This window comes from Mus caroli, unplaced genomic scaffold (assembly GCF_978045245.1).
Source record: "Mus caroli unplaced genomic scaffold, Mus_caroli_1 scaffold_13, whole genome shotgun sequence".
Taxonomy (NCBI): Eukaryota; Metazoa; Chordata; class Mammalia; order Rodentia; family Muridae; genus Mus; species Mus caroli.
In genome coordinates this window covers 20,722,835-20,743,046 of record NW_028227268.1, presented here as the reverse complement: position 1 = coordinate 20,743,046, position 20,212 = coordinate 20,722,835, and the positions used below count along the sequence as shown (strand labels likewise).

At 46.9% G+C, this 20,212-nt stretch overlaps 2 protein-coding genes across 3 annotated transcripts; both read left to right on the top strand.

Annotated features, from left to right (window-relative positions):
• The first annotated feature begins 3,872 nt into the window (after positions 1-3,872).
• On the top strand, positions 3,873-6,933 carry Rpl27 (ribosomal protein L27). Of its 2 annotated transcripts, none has more exons than XM_021176974.2 (5): positions 3,873-3,944; positions 4,211-4,293; positions 4,997-5,166; positions 6,628-6,738; positions 6,846-6,933. In XM_021176974.2, exons 2-5 carry the CDS (start codon positions 4,213-4,215, stop codon positions 6,892-6,894), a joined length of 411 nt encoding a protein of 136 aa, XP_021032633.1. In that variant the 5' UTR covers positions 3,873-3,944; positions 4,211-4,212; the 3' UTR covers positions 6,895-6,933. The 2 variants fall into 2 exon arrangements, with proteins under 2 accessions (XP_021032633.1, XP_029338903.1); XM_029483043.2 differs by having other exon boundaries at positions 3,904-4,138.
• A 2,238-nt stretch (positions 6,934-9,171) lies between these two features.
• Positions 9,172-20,045, top strand: Ifi35 (interferon induced protein 35). Its single transcript, XM_021177650.3, has 7 exons — positions 9,172-9,392; positions 17,957-18,055; positions 18,764-18,911; positions 18,990-19,096; positions 19,194-19,380; positions 19,472-19,578; positions 19,782-20,045. The coding sequence occupies exons 1-7, from the start codon at positions 9,372-9,374 to the stop codon at positions 19,971-19,973; spliced, it is 861 nt and encodes a 286-aa protein (XP_021033309.1). The 5' UTR covers positions 9,172-9,371; the 3' UTR covers positions 19,974-20,045.
• The last annotated feature ends 167 nt before the right edge of the window (positions 20,046-20,212 follow it).

Sequence of the window (20,212 nt, the reverse complement as noted above, 5' to 3'; positions counted from 1 at the left end):
GTTTTCTCTGTATAGTCCTGGCTGTCCTGGAACTCACTTTGTAGACCAGTCTGGCCTTGAACTCAGAAATCTGCCTGCCTCTGCCTCCTGAGTGCTGGGATTAAAGGTGTGTGCCACCACGCCCTGCAGCCTTTTAGGTTTTGGGGTTTTTTGTTTGTTTGTTTGTTTGTTTTGTTTTTGTTTTTGTTTTTTTTTTTTTTTTTTTTTGGTTTTTCGAGACAGGGTTTCTCTGTATAGCCCTGGCTGTCCTGGAACTCACTTTGTAGACCAGGCTGGCCTCGAACTCAGAAATCCGCCTGCCTCTGCCTCCCGAGTGCTGGGATTAAAGGCGTGCGCCACCACGCCCGGCTCTTGTTTTGTTTTTGATGTTTGAGAAAGAGTCTCTCTATGTTTTCCTAGAGCTCCATATGTAGACCAGGTGGGCTGGAATTCAGAGATCCTCCTGCCCCTGTGTGTAGCAGGCTTGTGCCACCAGGAGTCCTTGTTTTGTTTTTGAGGCAGTCTTCAATAGCCTGTGCTGGTCTTGAACTCACGTAGCCGAGGATGACCTTGAACTCCTCTGATCCTCCTTTTACAGCCTCCTGTTGGGATTATAGTCATGGGCCACCACTCTGGACACAGGTCCTCTTGTTGAGCCTCATAATAGTGTGTCAAAGACATCTCCTTTACCATTCATTTTGGCTCTCTGTAGTGCTTCACACTTGGTGTTCCCCGATGCAGTCGGCCCAGGGTGACACTTGTCAGGAGGCCACCTTCAGGAGATGTCAGTATGCACCTGCAGGCTCACACTGAGCACCATGGAAGCCATGATGGATAGGGAAGTTGATGTGCAGACAAACATCAAACCAGGAAGGTGGAAGAGGCCGAACATCGTAGTCAGCTCCTCCCTGATAAAAGAGTCCATTTCAAAACTGGTGGACAGGGAGACATCACAGTGCTTAAGAGCATTGGCCGCTCTTCCAGAGATTCCTGGGATCAGTTCCCAGCACCCACATAGTGGCTACCAAGCATCTATAACTGCAGTATCAGGGAATCTGATGCTCTTTTCTGACCTGCATGCAGGCATGAATGAGATACACAGGCAAACATTTAGGTAAAACACACCACATACACTAAAAAAAGTTTATCCTATAGGTGGAACAACAATATGAACTAACCAGTACCCCCCTCCCCCCCGGAGCTCGTGTCTCTAGCTGCATATGAATCAGAAGATGGCCTAGTCGGCCATCAGTGGAAAGAGAGGCCCATTGGTCATGCAAACTTTATATGCCTCAGTACAGGGGAACGCCAGGGCCAAGAAGTGGGAGTGGGGGGGTGGGGGTGGGGGAGCGTGTGGGGGGCTTTTGGGATAGCATTGGAAACGTAAATGAAATACCCAATTAAAAAAAAAAGGAAAAAAAAAAGAAATGAATAGTGTTTAAAAAAAAAACAGGAGAATTATATAAAAAATAAGGACCTCAGATTTATTGTAATAAGAAAGTTTAAATTATTATTTTATTGTCTGTATCAGAAAGCTTAAATTATTTTGTATAATTAAAAATTTTTGTTTAATCGTTCCAATTTTCAAAAGTTACCTCCATTGTAACTTTTAAACTGTTCAGCCTTTATTCCAAAGCAAGTTATTCACACCCACACTGGGTTTCTATGCACCTTAGTTGTTTTTTTGTTTTTTTTGGGTTTTTTTTTTTTTGGTTTTTGAGACAGGGTTTCTCTGTATAGCCCTGGCTGTCCTGGAACTCACTTTGTAGACCAGGCTGGCCTCGAACTCAGAAATCCGCCTGCCTCTGCCTCCCGAGTACTGGGATTAAAGGCGTGCGCCACCACCGCCCGGCTTATTTCTTTTTAAAATTGATCTTATATTGTTCATATTTAAGATGTATAATGGAGTATTATAAAAATACATATGTAGTGGGATAGCTGCTACTGTGAAAAAATTAACAGAACAGCCATCTCACATAGCTGGACGATTGCTGTCCCACACACCTATGGCTAGAGTACCTGCAAAGATTCAGCAAAAATCTTCATGTGAGACACTATATCACCAAGTGATGGGCTATCGTCCTTATAGTCACTCATTCTACATAAGAGAGGTTTTATGGAGGGCACACACAAATTCCACTGTCAGGTAAACCTAGCCAAACTACAAATATTTGACTTTTGGCAACCCATAAATCTCTATGCTATTTTATTCTCTATAAAATTGGGAAATTCACTCACATATGTAAAGAAATTAATACACACACACATAGAGAGAGACTACATCATATATAATTTATCTGAAACTTTCATGTATATCAGCATATGTGTAAAATGAATGTCGATCTCTATAAAATGTAGGCAGCCTAGTCCGTCCAAAGTCCAATAACAGGCGTCCCTTCCTTATATCTAATATTTTACATTTTTCTACATACTTAATTTTTTCTTTAATAATCAACATTTTGCTAATTCATACTGACTTCACAATTAAAAGTAAGTTCCAATAAAATGAAAAAAATTAAAAATGTTTTTAAAAACTGGTAGGTAGGAGAGAGCAGGTGAAATGTATTCTAGAATTGGTAGGTGAGGGAGCCTGGTCTTATTCATCACCTTGGGAAATGCTACCTCCTGCTTCAGAAAATATTTTAATTGCAGCCAGGTATGGTGACCCAAGACTGGAGTCACAGATAGAAGAGGCTGATTCAAGAGGATTGCTGAGTTCAAGTGCAGCTTGGGGTACACAGTTTAAAAAAAAATATAAAACCATTTTTAGCCGAGCAGTGGTAGCACACGCCTTTAATCTCAGCACTTGTGGGGCAGAGGCAGGTAGATTTCTAAGTTCAAGGCCAGCCTGGTCTACAGAGTGAGTTCCAGGACAGCCAAGGCTACACAGAGAAACCCTGTCTCGAAAAAAACAAAAAAAAAATCTAAATCTCAACATATATGTATATATATACACACATATATATATGATATATATTTTAATTTAAAAACTTAATTTAATTTTAAAAACTAAGAGTACCACATGCTTATTGTAGTCAATAATATTTGACATCATCAGGTTGAACGTTGGAGATAAGGATACTGTCTGATCTTTTCCATTTTTCATCTAACTGTGCGCGAGGAGGTCATTTTGTTTCTTTTTTTTTTTTTTTTAATTTATTTATTATATGTAAGTACACTGTAGCTGTCTTCAGACACTCCAGAAGAGGGCGCCAGATCTCGTTACGGATGGTTGTGAGCCACCATGTGGTTGCTGGGATTTGAACTCTGGACCTTCGGAAGAGCAGTCGGGTGCCCTTACCCACTGAGCCATCTCACCAGCCCCGGTCATTTTGTTTCTTATGAATATTAATTTTAAAGTATTTAAATTAAAATACATTTTAATTTATTTACCTATGGAAGACAGCGTCTATGTAACCTACGTTGCACTAGAACTGGAACTCCTGTCTCAGCCCCTCAAACGAAGGGATTACAGGCTTATGTTGCACACACACACACAAACACACACCCCGCCCACCACTCACACACACACACACACACACACACACACACACACACACACACACACACACACACACACCCCGCAAAGCCCCCTTCTATCATCCAAAGCAAAACTGTGAATTTCAGACTCTGTCCCCCTCCTAGTGGCAGAGTAGGGGACTACAACAATGAAGGCGACAGAACAGAGCTCACATTCAGGTGTCATCCTCGCTCCTCCCTCCACACGCCGGAACCGGAACGCTCTGTTCCTGTCTGCTGCTCGTGCTGCTCATAAAGGTTGGTTCAAAAACCCGGTGCCCGACCCTCCCTGACGAGCTCCTTCCGCCAACAACTTTGACCACCAACCGCGTGGCATGGCTGGGCCTGGGAGGCGGGACAGGAAGTGAAGCCACCACTCCGTAAGGTGAAAGGTTAGCGGAAGTGCCCTCCTTTCCTTTCTGCTGGGTGCGGGCTGCCTGCTGTCGGTGAGTAAAGGCCTGGAGAGGGTCTTGCAATCCGCCGCCATCGCGGTCCCGGGGTCGGGTTGCTGGGCTCATTCGGACTCTGAGCCTCTGGCGGCTTCACGGCGAGTCGCATCCCTCGAGCAGGACCTCCCGACCGCGTGGCGGAGTCGGCAGCGGGTGATCTAAAGTCGCAGGCCTACGACCGGGGCTCGCAGGTAGACGTCGGCTCCGGGGCCTTCCGCTTTACACACTTGTGAGCGGCTCCTTCCTTGTCTTTGTCTCTGCAGAGATGGGCAAGTTCATGAAACCCGGGAAAGTGGTGCTGGTCCTGGCCGGACGCTACTCCGGACGCAAAGCCGTCATCGTGAAGGTACCAGACCCCCGGGGCTCTTGGGACTGCTTGCATGTGCAGATTTCGGCTGCTGGATAAGATGAGCCGGGTGGGAATTTAAGATCTGTCCTAACAATAGGCACTGGCGAATGCATAGTGGGTAGTAATGGTGGCCACTGTGTATTGAACTTATTACAGCTGTGGTGTGTAGTTCTTGCAGTAACCTAAGTAACTTAATTTCCGGCACTAAGGCTTCGAGGTGTTAAGCTACTTAAGGTCAAAGTAATGGTTGCTGCAGATAGGTGAGAGGATGTAGGATGGGAGACACTACTTCCACTTAGAGAGCATCCCCTCGGTGTGTCTTAAGCTTATTGCTACTTGCCTCTTACCCAATTTATACCCCTTGTGGTCCTAGCCACAAGACCGCTGGCCTCTCCAGCTTCCTGCTCCTGTCATTTAGCTAGAACGGGTTAGTTAAGCTGCCCGCTTTGCAGTCTGGGCTTTAACCTTAACTAGCTTCATGGGGGAAGGTGTTAGGGGTCACTCTGAGTGTTAGCCTTTGATGGACTTCTGAATCTCCTTGTGACAGGAGTAAACACTGGCTAACTCAGTTGCTATCCTGTTGACTCTTAGCATTAAAGGAGTGGTCTAGAGATGTGGAGGGTGTATTCAGTAAACATGGTTTTACTAAGATGGGGCCAAAGCAGTAATGTGGCTTTTCTTTTTCCCTTTTCTCATCTAGAACATTGATGATGGCACCTCGGACCGCCCTTACAGCCATGCCCTGGTGGCTGGAATTGACCGCTATCCCCGGAAAGTGACAGCTGCCATGGGCAAGAAGAAGATCGCCAAGCGATCCAAGATCAAGTCCTTTGTGAAAGTTTATAACTACAACCACCTCATGCCCACAAGGTGAGCCTTCCAGAAATGGAGTTGCAAGTTCGCATCCTCCTCTGAGGAAGAGGCAGCCTTGTGGTTGCTGTGGAACAAGAAAGGGCCATCATATTCCCTGCTGCCCCTGGATCGTCTTCCCTCCATCTTGAGAATGCTAAGCTTGTATAACTATAACCCAGCAGATACAAGACCCTGGGTTTGACCACAGCGCTGTTAGGGGAGGGGAGTAGACTTGATAGAGTCTGTAGTTCATTAATCTTTCTGCATCCATTTTTGTTGGTCTTTTAGCACAAGGCTATCCTCACATTAGGAATCCTGTGTTCTGGGTTTCAGGTGTGAGCATCCTGTCTCAGGTCCCTTTCGTTTTCTGTTCTCCAGCTTGCCCTTATTAAGTGCAGGTTGCTGGATCTGTCTTCTAGGGTACGCAGGACAGGGTCTGCCTTCTCTCACCTTTGTACGAGATGATTTTCTATATGATTTTCTTTGGGCTGTGAGACAGCTTAGGGCCTGGTGTTGGTGGCTGGAGTTCAATCCCTGGAACCCGAATAAGGGTGGAAGGAGAGGGCTCTGTGCAGTTTTGTTTTGAAGCAGGGTAGAAAGAAAGCTTAGTCATTGGGATACTTACTTTTGTGGAGCTGCTGGGTTCAATTTCCAGAACCTGATGATGTGTTAGGATTTGTTTTTTCCCACATAAGTTAAAGGCTAGCTTGAACTAGCTAATCCACCTGCCTCTGTCGAGTGCTGGGATTAAAGGGATTCGGCACCACCACCCAGTTACTGTTTTTCTTTGGATGGTTCTGGTGTTTGTTTTGATGGTGATGTTTTATGTATGTAGATGTTTTGCCTGTGTATATGGCAGCAGCATTAAATGCTGAGAAATCCTAGGTGCTGACAGTTGACTACTGTACACCCACCCCACCCCCAATCTCTGTGGTAATGCACAGTTAGGATCCTAGCATTTAACAGGCTGCAGCAGGTGGATCTTCCAGCCAGAGCTGTACAGTGACAGGTCTTTCTCGAACAGTCTCTTTATTACCATTGAAGAGACTGCGAGAATTGAGGGGTCCTAAGCTACATTTCTTGGGACCCTACAGCATGTGTCTTTAAGATTTGTTGCTGGGGCTGTCTGACTCTTAGGGTCATGCAAGTTCACTCAGCTCAGGCTAGTCTGAGAGCTCAGCCCCTGGGATGCTAGTGTTACAAGTGTGCCCCATACCTGGCTAAGGAAAACCTAGCTGGAGAGACAGCCAGATATTGCATTGAAGGAAGGTCTGGTGTGGTGAATCTTACCTCTTAAAAGGAGTTTCAGAAATTTGAGGACAAAATGAGAATTTCCAGGGAATTGCATGAAGGTGTAGCATGGCTTCCATAGACATTCCTGGCTATGCTGCTGAGGGTTGTAGCCTGACCACACCAGATGGTCAAGGAATTGCCTTCCTGGTATCCCTAGCTGATCTTGCCTCTGTACTGTTAACCCAGGTACTCTGTGGATATCCCCTTGGACAAGACTGTTGTCAACAAGGATGTGTTCAGGGACCCAGCTTTGAAACGCAAGGCCAGGCGGGAGGCCAAGGTCAAGTTTGAGGAGCGGTAAGTGGGTCCTGTGTTCCTTGAATACAGTTACTGCTTCCTGTCAAAGAATTTGTTTTCCTGTTTACTTTTTCCTGTGTGTCATTTGTTTATTTTTTCCTTTCTAGATACAAGACAGGGAAGAACAAATGGTTTTTCCAGAAGCTTCGCTTTTAGGTATATTTTTGTTTTGATCATTAAAAATTAAAAAAAATATATACAAGTGTCTGCCTATTGCTTTTGTGTGGGAAGAGACTGGGGAAATGAAACAGGTGTGCTGCTGTGAACCTGGGCTTGACAGCCTGCTAGAGGAAAGTGAACATTTGCCCACGAGCTATTCCTGGCATTTTTAATGAGAAACACAAGTGTCCTCAGAAGCAGGGAGGGGTGAGGCTCAGCACTGCCTCCCACTAGGAACCTCATTCTGGTAGCACAGGGTCCGTGACTACAGGAAAAGAAGATTGAACTTAGAGCCACACTGCTGGGCGGTGGCAGTGGTGCTGCTTCCCATTAATCCCAGCACTGGCAGATCTTTGAGTTTGCAGCCAGCCTGGTCTACTGCAGTTGGCAAACAGCCAGTCAAATCTAGATGGTAGGTTCCAGACAGCCAGGGTAACAGTGAAACCTTGTTGTGAAGCCACTCCCACCCCTTACCACATGCATACATTGAGAAAATGCAAGCATGTGATGGTACTCAAGCAGGCAGGTGGATCTCTGAGGCTGAGGCCAGCCAGTGTTGCACTGTGGCACCATCTCTGAAGCATAAGGGAACAACTTCAAGTGCTGGCTAGTGCAGGGTTAAGGGGTTTTGTCCAGGGTACTTTCTGTCTTGTCAGTGCTAAATGACTCAGTGAAAGATTCACTAAGAGAAATCCTGAGGCTGGAGACACTGATGGTTCAACAGTTCAGAACTCTGTTCTTAGCCAGGCAGTGGTGACGCATGCCTTTAATCCCAGCACTCAGGAGGCAGAGGCTGGCAGATTTCTGAGTTCAAGGCCAGCCTGGTCTACACAGAGAAACCCTGTCTCGAGAGAAAAAAAAAAAAAAAAAAACCTCTGCTCTTGGAGTTTTGTTTCCCAGCACTGATGTCACATACACAGCCCATGCTCTGGTTTTATAAGAGGGCAGAAGCCTAACCCTGATGTACACCAAGTCCTATTCCCAAGCCTGCACAGTGGTGCCTGGGGACCCATACAATAAACAATTTTTAAAGATCTGGATGTGCTGGGCTTTTTTTTTTTCTCATGATGTGGTTTTATTTTGGCCTTTGTGTATGTCTGAGGGTGTCAAAACTTGGGAGTTGTGAACTGGGAGGGGAGAGGGGGGCTGGAGAGATGACTCAGCAGTTAAGAGCACTGACTGAGCCTGCATGGTTGCGCACTCCTTTAATCCCAGCACTTGGGAGGCAGAGGCAGGCGGATTTCCGAGTTCGAGGCCAGCCTGGTCTACAAAGTGAGTTCCAGGGCTATACAGAGAAACCCTGTCTCAAAACAAAAAGAACTGACTGTTCTTTCAGAGGCTCTGAGTTCAAATCCCAGCAACCATATGGTGGCCCACAACACCTGCTCACATCTGTAATAGGATCTGATGCACTACTCTGGTGTGTTTCTGAAGACAGCTACTGTGTGCTCATATAAATAAAAGTACTTTTTAGTTGGGCTGGTGAGATGGCTTAGTGGTTAAAAGCACTGACTGTGCCAGACAGTTGTGGCTCATACCTTTAATCCCAGCACTTGGGAGGTAGAGGCAGGCGAGTTCCAGGCCAGCCTGGTCTACAAGACAGCATGGTTACAGGACAGCCAAGGCTACACAGAGAAACCCCTGTCTCGGAAACAATAAAACCAACAAAAAGCACCGACTGCTCTTCCAAAGGTCCTGAGTACAATTCCCAGCAACCACGTGGTGACTCGAGACCATCTGCAATGTGATCTGACTCCCTGGTCTGGAGTGTCTGATGACAGCTATAGTGTACTTACATATAATAAATCTTTTTAAAAAGAAAAAGGTTACCAACAGCCATGTGGATACTGGGAGTTGAACCTAGGTCCTCTGGTACTCAACAGCTGTGGCCTTTATATTTTGGGTTTTGGAGGTAGGGTTTCTCTGTGTACCTGTGGCTGCCCTGAAAAGTCACTCTGTAGACTAGGCTTGACTGGTCACAGAGATCCGCCTGCCTCTTTGAATACTGGCATCATAGACGTGCTGCCACCACGTGACTCACAGTTCTTTAATCACAGCTTTTTGGAGGCAGAAGCAGACAGATCTCAGTAGTGTGAAGCCAGCTAGAGCTGCAGTACTGAGAGCCTGTCTGTCTGGAAGTCTTAAGAATCCTACCAATTGGTTTCTGCTAGAACTGGCTGCCTGGGAAAGTCTTCCCTTTGCGGCCCCAGGAGCACGTGCCTGACTGGGTAGTTAGATTTGATGACTTGGAAGGCTCCGCCCAAGGGTGGGGCTGTATGCTCACAGGCTGAATTCACAGAAATGAAAGTGGAAGTGAGGCCGGCAAGCAAGCAACAACAGTGGAAGTGTGTTTTGGACACTGCTGGAGGCTGAGGAGACCAGAGCCACCTCTGAGGGGACAAAGAGTTTAGTCCTTCAGAACTCTCCACTGCCAACCCTGCTCTGAAGCCCCAGCTTCTGCCAGAGTGAGAGCCATGTCTGTGACCCTGCAAACTGTAAGTACGGGAGCAGGGGAGCATTTGCCGCTTGTGGGGAGGGCGGGAAGACAGTGTTCTAGGCTTAGACCTGCTCAGCTCAGGCCTGCTAAGGGTGGAAGAGAAGTACAGAGCTTAGGGTACCTTGGCCTGTGGATCTTGTCATTTACCTATTGTCAAAACCAGGACTCTGACACCTAAAGTAAGGACCTTGATCATTCTTTTTGGTTTTTCAAGACAGGGTTTCTCTGTGTAGCCCTGGCTGTCCTGGAACTCACTTTGCAGACCAGGCTGGCCTCGAACTCAGAAATCCACCTGCCTCTGCCTCCCAAGTGCTGGGATTAAAGGTGTGCTCCACCACTGCCCAGCCTTGATAATTCTTTATGTGGATGTATGCTTCGGGGTTGTAGAGAGCTGTGAGCATCAAAGGTTTCTGGCTATTCTGAACAGCAAAGGGAGTACTCTGAGGTACTTCCCAGCCAAAAACTCCTCCCTTCCAAATGCCATGTCAACCTGACCATTGGTCCTCTCTGGGACAGGTGGTCCTTCTAAGTGCCTCTGACTGAGACCACCTCAGTTAGGCTAGGTTAAGTTGTGAAGTCTGCCTGCCAACAGCCAGTGAGGCCTCAGGAGGAAGCACAGTGGGCAGCCACCTGCGAGGAGGAATCCAATGCAGCTCTGCCTCCTGTTATTAGTTCTCTGGCACCGAAAACTTCAGATACAATAAAAAGAGAGAGATTTGGAGCCAAATAAGGAAAAAGAGCAATATTGAAGAGCCAACCTGCCTGGTTTCAGACCTTAGTTTCTTCAGACATGTTGCACTGGACCAAACATTAGCTTTTATTTTTTTTTCTTTTTTTTTTTTTGGTTTTTCGAGACAGGTTTCTCTGTGTAGCCCTGGCTGTCCTGGAACTCACTTTGTAGACCAGGCTGGCCTCGAACTCTAAATCCACCTGCCTCTGCCTCCTGAGTGCTGGGATTAAAGGCCTGCGCCACCACCGCCTAGCTCCAAACATTAGCTTTTCTAAAGTTGACAGTCTAATCCATATCTCTTTACTTACTAGGTAGGGATATTAAACTTCTTCACAAGGATACCTAGAGGGAAGGCTAGGGAGCTAGCTCAGTCTATAAACTGCTTACCTTAAGAGTATGAGAAGAGGGGCTCAGTGGTTAAGAGCACTAAATGCTCTTCCAGAGGTCCTGAGTTCAATTCCCAACAACCACATGGTGACTCACAACCATCCTTAACGAGATCTGACTCCCTCTTCTGGTGTGTCTGAAGACAGCTACAGTGTACTTACATATAATAAATAAATAAAATCTTTTAAAAAAAGATTAAAAGAAAAAAGAACTGAGATAACAAAACAAAAAAATAGCACAGTAAGCTGGCAAGATGGGTCAGTGGGTAAGCACTGACTGCTCTTCTGAAGGTCCTGAGTTCAAACCCCAGCAACCACATGGTGGCTCACAACCATCCATAATGAGAGCTGACGCCCTTTCCTGGTGTGTCAGAAGTCAGCTACAGTGTACATAAGTACACTGTATAATAATAAATGAAGCTTTGGGCTGGAATGCGCAGGGACTGAGCGAGCAGAGTTAACCGGAGTGAGCAGAGGTCCTAAAATTCAATCCCACCAACTATCTGTACAGCTACAGTGTGCTCATATACATAAAATAAGTAAATAAATCTTTTTAAAAAAAATAGCACAGTGGCATATGCTTGTATCCAAGCATAGCCGTGGGGTTTGCTGGTGAGCCACCCAGCCCTACTGAAACAGCTCTAGGTTAGTGAGTGAGAGACCCTGTCTTGAAAAGTGAAGTAACATCCTGGAGAGTTGGCTCAGCAGTTCAGAGTATGTGCTGCTCTTGAAGAGAACCCAACTTCAGTTCCCACCACCAGCCTGTTGGCTAAGGACCATTCATAACTCTAGTTCTACTTCCTGGGGATCCAGTGCCCTCTTCTGGCCTCTCCAGGCATGCATGTGGTACACTGACATACATGCCTGCAAAACACCCATAAGTGTAAACAATTTAAAAATATACAGATTTTTTTGTTTGTTTGTTTTTCGAGACAGGGTTTTTCTGTGTAGCCCTGGCTGTCCTAGAACTCACTCTGTAGACCAGGCTGGGCTTGAACTCAGAAATCCACCTGCCTCTGCCTCCCAAGTGCTGGGATTGAAGGTGTGCTCTACCACTGCTGGGCCTTTTTTTTTTTTTTTTTCTTTTTAAATCCTGGCAATTCCACTAGAGAGATGGCTCAGTGGTTAAGAGCGCTGATTGTTCTTCCAGAAGAACAGAGTTCCATCCCTAGCACTCACCTGGAACCCAACAACCTTCTGTAATTCCATTTCTAGGGGATCTGGTGCCCTCTTCTGGCCCCCTCTGGTACTATATGCACATGGTACTCAGACCTATGGGCAAAACACACATACACAGAGGCAGGCGGATTTCTGAGTTCGAGGCCAGCCTGGGCTACAGAGTGAGTTCCAGGACAGCCACGACTACACAGAGAAACCCTGTCTCAAAAAACCAAAAAACAAAAAAACAAAAAAAAACAAAACTCCAAAAAAAAAAAAACCCAAAAAAGATTCTGGTAACTGACATAGGTCCTCTGCAAGAACAGCAGTGTTTGTAACAGCGGAGCCATCTCTGCAGGCCCTTGTCTTTTTTTAAAAAATTGCTTTAGAGCCAGGCAGTGGTGACACACACACAGAATGAGTTCCAGGGCTGCACAGAAAAACCCTGTCTCAACCAAAAAATAAACAATAACAATAAATTTGTTTTAGATTAACTTTATCTTTTCTGAAAGATTTATTTTTTTTAAAGCTTAAAGATTTATTTATTTATTATAGGTAAGTACACTCTAGCTGTCTTCAGACACCCCAGAAGAGGACATCAGATCTCATTATGGATGGTTGTGAGCCACCATGTGGTTGCTGGGATTTGAACTCAGGACCTTCGGAACAGCAGTCAGTGCTCTTACCCACTAAGCCATCTCTCCAGCCCGAAAGATTTATTTTTATCTTTTATCATTTTATATATAGGTGTCTTGCCTGTAACATGCCCTTGCGTGCCCTGTAGCTATGGAGGATAGAAGATGGTGTTAGGTTACCTGGATCTGGAGTTACAGTAGATGATTGTGAATCACCCCATGAGTACTGGGAATTAAACTGATATTTAATTCGCTACATTTAGACTCTCTACAAGATCAGCCAGTGTTCTTTACTGCTGAGCCATGTCTCCAGCCCCAGGTTTATTTATCTTATCTTGTGTGTATGAGTGTTTTGTATGTATTGTATAATGTGCATGTATGTATTGCACCATGTGCATGGCTGGAATCCTCAGAGGTCAGAAGAGGGTATTGGAATCCTCCAGGGGAGTTAAGGATGCTCATGAGCCAACATGTGGGATGGTGGGAACCAAACCTGAGTTCTCTGCAAGTTCAGTCAGTGCTCTGAACTGCTGAGTCCCCTCTCCAGCCCTGCCAATAACGTGTCTTTTAATCACTTCATAATCTCTATTACTATTGTTTGTGTGTGTGTGTGTGTGTGTGTGTGTGTGTGCGTTCGTGCGTGTGTGTGTGTGTGTGTGTGTGTGTGTGTGTGTGCGTGCGTGCGTGTGTACACTTGCCATGGTGAGCATGTGCCAGTCACAGGACAACTTTCCGGAAGTTCTCTCCTCCCACCACGGGATCTGGGGTCAAACTCAAGTCATCAGTCCTATGTATCTTGTGCTTTTATCACTGAGCCATCTCACCAGCAGCGCCCCCAACCCCCAAATTTTAGCCTCATGCTATTTATCCAGCAGGTGGGGGAAGTGGATCAGTGACTCCTGAGGACTAGTTCTGTGTCAGGTGTAGATGGGACGCTCAGTTAAGTATCAGAAAATCACCCCGTAGGCTGGGGTGCAGCTCTGGGACAGCGCATGTGCTTAACATAAGTCCGTGCTTCTGTCCCCAACGTGGGGATTGGGGTGGAAGGACGGCATGGGAGGGACAGTAAATCACAGAAGTTTAGCAACTGGAGCATTTGGATTAAGCAATTAACAGTTATATTTATCATAAAGGCAATGATCAGAAGTTAGCGCTCGGGCTGGTGAGATGGCTCAGTGGGTAAGAGCACCCGACTGCTCTTCCCAAGGTCCAGAGTTCAAATCCCAGCAACCACATGGTGGCTCACAACCATCCGCAACGAGATCTGGCGCCCTCTTCTGGAGTGTCTGAGGACAGCTACAGTGTACTTACATATAATAAATAAATAAATCTTTTTTTTTTTTTTTTTTTTTTTTTGGTTTTTCGAGACAGGGTTTCTCTGTACAGCCCTGGCTGTCCTGGAACTCACTTTGTAGACCAGGCTGGCCTCGAACTCAGAAATCCACCTGCCTCTGCCTCCCGAGTGCTGGGATTAAAGGCGTGCGCCACCACGCCCGGCAAATAAATAAATCTTTAAAAAAAAAAAAAAAAAAGAGAAGTTAGCGCTCACACACTCAGCAGGGAGTGTCTTCTCTCGCTGTTTACTTTTGTTTTGCTTTTGAGGCAAAGTCTCACCATGCAGATTTGTTTGGCTTGTAACTCTCCATGTGTGGACCAGATGGGGCTCAAACTCTCTGAGTTCCACCTGCCTCCCCAGTGCTGGGGTTAAAGTCGCGCTCCACCACACCTAGCTGGGAAGTGCTCTTTGAATTTTGATCTTTTCCATTTGTGATATGATGTTATCTCTGTGTACGGCACGGAGTCATGCGGGTGGCAGCTGATGTCTGCCACGCTAAACCACGGCAAGTGAATTCAGAGTACTTTCTCTGTATGGTGCTTGCCGTTTTCCCTTCCTACTTATTTACTGGGACAGGGTCTGGATATGTAACCCAAGCTGGCCTCATATTCAGTTTTCCTGCTTCAGCCTCCCTAGTGCTGGGACTGTAGGCTTACCACAACTGGTTTATGCAATGCATTTCTTGCAAGTATAATTTAATGATTCTCAGATGTTTGGTGTTCTTTCTTATGAAGGAAGTTTTTTTTTTTTTTTTTTTTTTCACATGGGCTTTGGTAGCAAATCTGAATCAGGTGGAGGTGTTCAGTCCTTCCAGGCTTCAGGAAAATGATTCCTGACCACCTTACTATGAATGAAACGGCTCGTGCAGTCATGAGCTCCACCTAAAGTCTGGCAAGCACAGGACCATCAAAGACACTTACTTCAGAAATGGTCCTGGCGGCAGCAACCTCTACTGTGTTCCAAATAGCAAACTTCGTAGTGGCTTGTTGTAGTAGTGTTGTTGTGTCGTTAGCGTAGGGAATCAGCTGCAGGTGGTTCTGGTCCTTTTTGGCTCCAGTGTTGGTTCTTGTGGTTTTGGTCAGCCCAAATGCTAGTGCATTTTGGATTAACAGTGGTTTCTACTCACAACAGGCTCATCCCACTGTGAAGGATTACTATTTTTGTTTGATTGTTTTTTAAAGATGTATTTATTTATTTCATATATGTGAGTACACTGTTGCTGTCTTCAGACACCCCAGAAGAGGGCATCAAATCCCCATTACAGATGGTTGTGAGCCACTATATGGTTGCTGGGAATCGAACTCAGGACCTCTGGAAGAGCAGTCAGTGCTCTTAACCACTAAGCCATCTCTCCAGCCCGCAAGGATTACTCTTGTAGCATCTTCTCTAACAGGGGAAAGGCAGGAACATGGTGCATTCCCATGATTCCAGTCAGTGCTCTGGAGGCTGAGGCAGGAGGATTGTTGGTGTTTAGGGTTAGCTGGGCTATCTAGAGACCTTGTATCCAAAACATCAATACAAAAAAGAGAAAAATGAAAATGTACATGACCAATAATAGGTTTAAAAAGATAAAATGTTACATAGTAGGGGACATGGCTCAGAGGGCCTGGGCTTGAATCCCTAGAGCCCAAGTAAAGCTGGGCATAGTATCTTGCATCTATAACACCAGTACTCCAATGTCAAGGTGGTAGCTACAGACAGGGAAGTCCGCAGAAGTCCAGTGCTAGCCTAGTCTGTACAGTGGTGACACCTGAGAGACCTTGTCTCAAACAAGGTAGGAGAGAACTGACATCTGCCTTGTTCTTAGACTTCCACATGTGTGGATGTGTACAAATGTGTATGTACATTCTCTTTTGCACACACACACACACACACTCACACATACACCAGATCAACTGTGTGGTACACACCTTTAATTCCAGAACTCAGGAGGCAGAGGCAGGGAAAAATCCAGCTTGGTCTACAGAGTGAGAGCCAGGACAGCCAGGGCTACACAGAGAAACCTTGTCTTAAAAAAACCCAAAACAGCCGGGCGTGGTGGCGCACGCCTTTAATCCCAGCACTCGGGAGGCAGAGGCAGGCGGATTTCTGAGTTCGAGGCCAGCCTGGTTTACAAAGTGAGTTCCAGGACAGCCAGGGCTATACAGAGAAACCCTGTCTCGAAAAACCAAAAAAAAAAACAAAAAACAAAAAAAACAAAAAACCAAAACAAACAAACACCCAAAACAAAATAACAAAAACAAAACAACAACAAAAATTATTTCTAAAAAGAAAAAAAAAGAGATTATTGGAACCACATCTTTGTGGAGAAATATAAAACCACTCCTCATTGTCCCACAGAGATCCTGACTCCCTGGTGTCATCTTACTGGCCCTCAAACACCGTAACCTCTGAGTCACAGCTATAAACAGGAACCTTTCACCATTCCTGAGCAGACATAATGTGGTTCAAGCTCTAGTTTTCTTCTGCTCCAAACGGAACAAACACGGAGTGTCTTCAGCGACACCTGTGAGGGGCTCCTATCCTGTCACGCGTTTCACTTGTCGCACGTTTACTGATGCCTGTTTTGTTCCAGAGACTTCTCTAGACATTGGGGATACAGAGATGGAGTCAGGTTGGATCATTCCAAGTAAAGCTGACATTCTCTGGGTCAGTCTTAATTATCAGGTTTCCTCATGCCCTCCTGAGCTCTGCCAGCCAATGTCTGCACTCTCCCACAAACAAAGGTGCATTCATGGGTATTCCTCCCTCTCTGTTCTGTGGCTGTTCTGTTTGGACTCGCTCCAACGCACACCAGCCTGAAAGGCTGCTTGGTGTGTGGAAAGAGGAAAGCTGGGATATGCAAATTCCTTCTCCACTCTGGACTTCATTTCTTCCCTGGGAAACGCTGATTGACAGAGCCTTCCGGCATCATTTGGCCTGGCTGAATGACTTTTGACAAATCCTTTAACCTTTTTCAGTTCATCCCTTCATCTGTAAAGTCGGGACAAGACAGTTACATCCATAGCATTGTAACAAGAATTGAGTGGAACAGTCATTTTGAAAGGTTTAGTTTATGGGTCGGGCAGCTCATGCCTGTAATACCTGAACTCTGCAAGCTGATGTAGGCTTGCTGTGAGGTTGAGGCTAGCCTGAGCTATGTGGTGAGTAGAAGTCCAATTGGGACTTCTGTACATGACTGTACATGACTACTCCGCCTGGAGATGTAGCTTAGTTGGATAGAATATGTACTTAGAAAAGTCCTGAGTTCAATCCTTGTATTGCATAAATCAGGCACGGTGGTACATGCCTGGAATTTCAGTTCTGGGTAGGTGGAAACTGGAGTTCAAGATCACCCACGGCTTCATAAAAAGTATGAGGCCAGCCTGGGCTACCTGAGTTTTGTTTTTTTGGTTTTTGTTGTTGTTGTTGCTTTTGTTTTCCTTTTTGAGACAGTGTTTCTCTGTGTAGCCCTAGGCGTTAGGACTAAGGGCATGTGCTACCATGCCCAGCCTGCTACTTGAGACTTTTATCGTCAGAAGAAGGAGGAAGAAGAGGAGGTGGAGAAAAGAGGGGTGAAAGGTGCTTGCTGAGCAAGCCTGGCAACCTGAGTATAATCCTCAGAACCCTCAGGGAGGGAGGAAAGAAAGAACGGACTCCGCAGAGTTGGAGTCCTCAGGGATCCTCACCCAAATAAATGTAGAAAGCAAGCAAACAGAGCTAGCTCAGTAAATATTAACCAACAGTCCGGGGCGCGGAGCTCAGTGATAGTGTGCACCTTGAATGCCAGGTTGAAAGATCAGGGTTCAAGCCAGGCCCAGCACTTGGGAGGCAGAGGCAGGTGAATTTCTGAGTTCGAGGCCAGGCCAGCCTGGTCTACAAAGTGAGTTCCAGGACAGCCAGGGCTACACAGAGAAACCCTGTCTCCAAAAACCAAAGAGAGAGAGAGAGAGAGAGACAGAGACAGAGACAGAGAGAAAGAGAAAGACCAGGGTTCAATCCCTAGAACAACATTTAGCAAAATGGTCTGAAGCCTTGCTACTGTAAGCCCTGGCTCCTTCTCGAGGATCAGTTGCTTTCAAATCTCTTTGCGCCAGGATTGCCCTGTCCAGGGCCTTGTAACTTGAGCTAGGCTCTGGACCTGGCTTGTGAGTCAGTTGTAGCTGCTGCAGGCCCCCTGGGTAGACTGGGTTAGGACCAGGCCAGGAAAAAGGGGTTGGGAGTGTTCAGAGATTTGAACATCATCTCTGCTCTGGAGAGCCCAGCCCAGCCCCCGCTCCCTCCTCCAGGTTCTAGAAAGGCTGATGGTTATCTTCTTATTCCCTTCTGCTCCAACAGGTCCTCTACAGTCTTCAGGAGGAGCAAGCCAGGCTCAAGACGAGGCTGCAGGAGCTGCAGCAGCTCAAAAGGGAGCGCACAGGCTCTCCCAGAACCAAGGTCAGGTGGGAACTGAGGTATTCCTGGTGGTAGAAAGGGATTGAAGAGATGGCTCAGTGGTGAACACTTTGCAGCTCTGGCAGAGGACATAGGTTCAATTCCTGGCCCCTACACGGGGCAGCTCATAACTACCTGTAACTCTAGTTGCAGGAGAAACAACACCCTCTCCTGGCCTGGACAGGTACCTGGAGATACACACACACACACATGGACACGCACATGCATATATTTAATTATTTCCTTGCTATGTGAGCTCAAGAACATTGTTTGAGCTCTTTGATCTCAGTTTTCTCATCTGTGAGGTGAAGTTACCTACCTCTCAGGCTTGCATGAGGATGAGAGCTTGTATGAAAAGTGGCTGGTGCCGGGCGTGGTGGCGCACGCCTTTAATCCCAGCACTCGGGAGGCAGAGGCAGGCGGATTTCTGAGTTCGAGGCCAGCCTGGTCTACAAAGTGAGTTCCAGGACAGCCAGGGCTATACAGAGAAACCCTGTCTCGAAAAAAACCAAAAAAAAAAAAAAAAAAAAGAAAAAGAAAAGTGGCTGGTGTGTCGTGCCTGTATCCACACAATCCAGCTCTTCTATGAAGGCTTTCTGCACTGCACATCAATCAAACAGAATTGGGGGACACATTCTGCCCAGAAGGGGAGTGGTGGGGACCTCTCCTACTTTTCAAGGTTGTTACGTACCTCCTTCTCCCAACCTCCAGATCCCATTCCCGGTACCTGAAGTTCCCCTGGTATTCCAAGGCCAAACTAAGCAGGGCAGGCAAGTGCCCAAGTTTGTAGTTTCTAACTTGAAGGTCTGCTGCCCTCTGCCTGAAGGTTCTGCTCTGGTCACCTTTGAGGACCCCAAAGGTTAGCCTTGGTGTGTGGGGAGGCTCCGAGGGGAGATCATAAGGTCTCCTAATAGTGACCCTGTCCCTCTACCCACAGTGGTGGATCGCTTGCTACAACAAAAGGAACACAGAGTTAACATAGAGGACTGCCGGCTGCGGGTGCAGGTCCAGCCCTTGGAGCTGCCTGTGGTGACCAACATTCAGGTGACAGAGTGGCAGGGTCCTCCATGCAACAGGTGGGATTCAGCATTTGGGTCCTATGGATGAGTGGGTCAGCTGAGCCTGCCCTGTCTCCTGCTAGGTGTCCAGCCAGCCAGATAACCACAGGGTGCTCGTTAGTGGCTTTCCAGCTGGACTTCGGCTGAGCGAGGAGGAACTGTTGGACAAGCTGGAGATCTTCTTTGGCAAGGCCAAGAATGGAGGTGGGGATGTAGAGACTCGGGAGATGCTGCAAGGGACCGTCATGCTAGGGTTTGCTGATGAAGAAGGTAAGGGTCCTACAGAAGAGGTAGGGGGCCAGGGGGTGCATGAGACTCGAGAAGAAAAGCCTTCAAGGCCACCCTTCCCTGTCTCTCACAGTGGCCCAGCACTTATGCCAGATTGGCCAGTTCAGAGTTCCACTGGGCCGGCAGCAGGTCCTCCTGAGGGTCTCTCCCTATGTGAGTGGTGAGATCCAGAAAGCTGAGGTACGTGAAGGTGGGGCTGGGGAAGCGTCTCCTTGTCGGGGAGAGCTCAAGGCCCCCCAGCCTCTCCGGCCTACACAGGAGCCTGAGCTTCCAGACTCATCCCATGTTTTTTGTGGGATGGTCCTTGTTCCAGCCTCTGCTCGCCACTGCCCTGCATTCCCATGAGCCCTTGCAATTCATTCATTTCCTGTCTCTTTTTCTAGATCAAATTCCAGCAAGCCCCTCATTCAGTGCTGGTGACAAATATTCCCGATGTCCTGGACACCCAGGAACTGCATGACATCCTTGAGATCCACTTCCAGAAGCCCACCCGTGGGGGTGGGGAGGTGGAGGCCCTGACAGTTGTGCCTTCGGGGCAGCAGGGCTTGGCTGTCTTCACTTCTGAGTCAAGCTAGGTCTGCATGTCCACCTGCTGGGGACTGGGACCACTTACTGCCTAATGCTACCAAGAACGGTCAAAGTGCCAACCTGGTGTGACGGTCTTCTTTACTTCAAGATGGCTGAGAGAGGGCAGAACACAGACCTTGACACTGGCTTTCTGATCTCTCCTCTCCTCTCCCCTCCCTCTCTCTTTTCTTCTTCTTCTTCTTCTTCTTCTTCTTCTTCTTCTTCTTCTTCTTCTCTCTTTCTCTCT

Coding starts and splice junctions, on each gene's coding strand:
- Rpl27 (XM_021176974.2), top strand. CDS start 4,213: ATGGGCAAGTTCATGAAACCCGGGAAAGTGGTGCTGGTCCTGGCCGGA. Junction 4,294..4,996: donor GCAAAGCCGTCATCGTGAAG/GTACCAGACCCC, acceptor TTTCTCATCTAG/AACATTGATGATGGCACCTC. Junction 6,739..6,845: donor AAGGTCAAGTTTGAGGAGCG/GTAAGTGGGTCC, acceptor TTTCCTTTCTAG/ATACAAGACAGGGAAGAACA.
- Ifi35 (XM_021177650.3), top strand. CDS start 9,372: ATGTCTGTGACCCTGCAAACT. Junction 9,393..17,956: donor TGTCTGTGACCCTGCAAACT/GTAAGTACGGGA, acceptor CTGCTCCAACAG/GTCCTCTACAGTCTTCAGGA. Junction 19,381..19,471: donor AGGGTTTGCTGATGAAGAAG/GTAAGGGTCCTA, acceptor TGTCTCTCACAG/TGGCCCAGCACTTATGCCAG.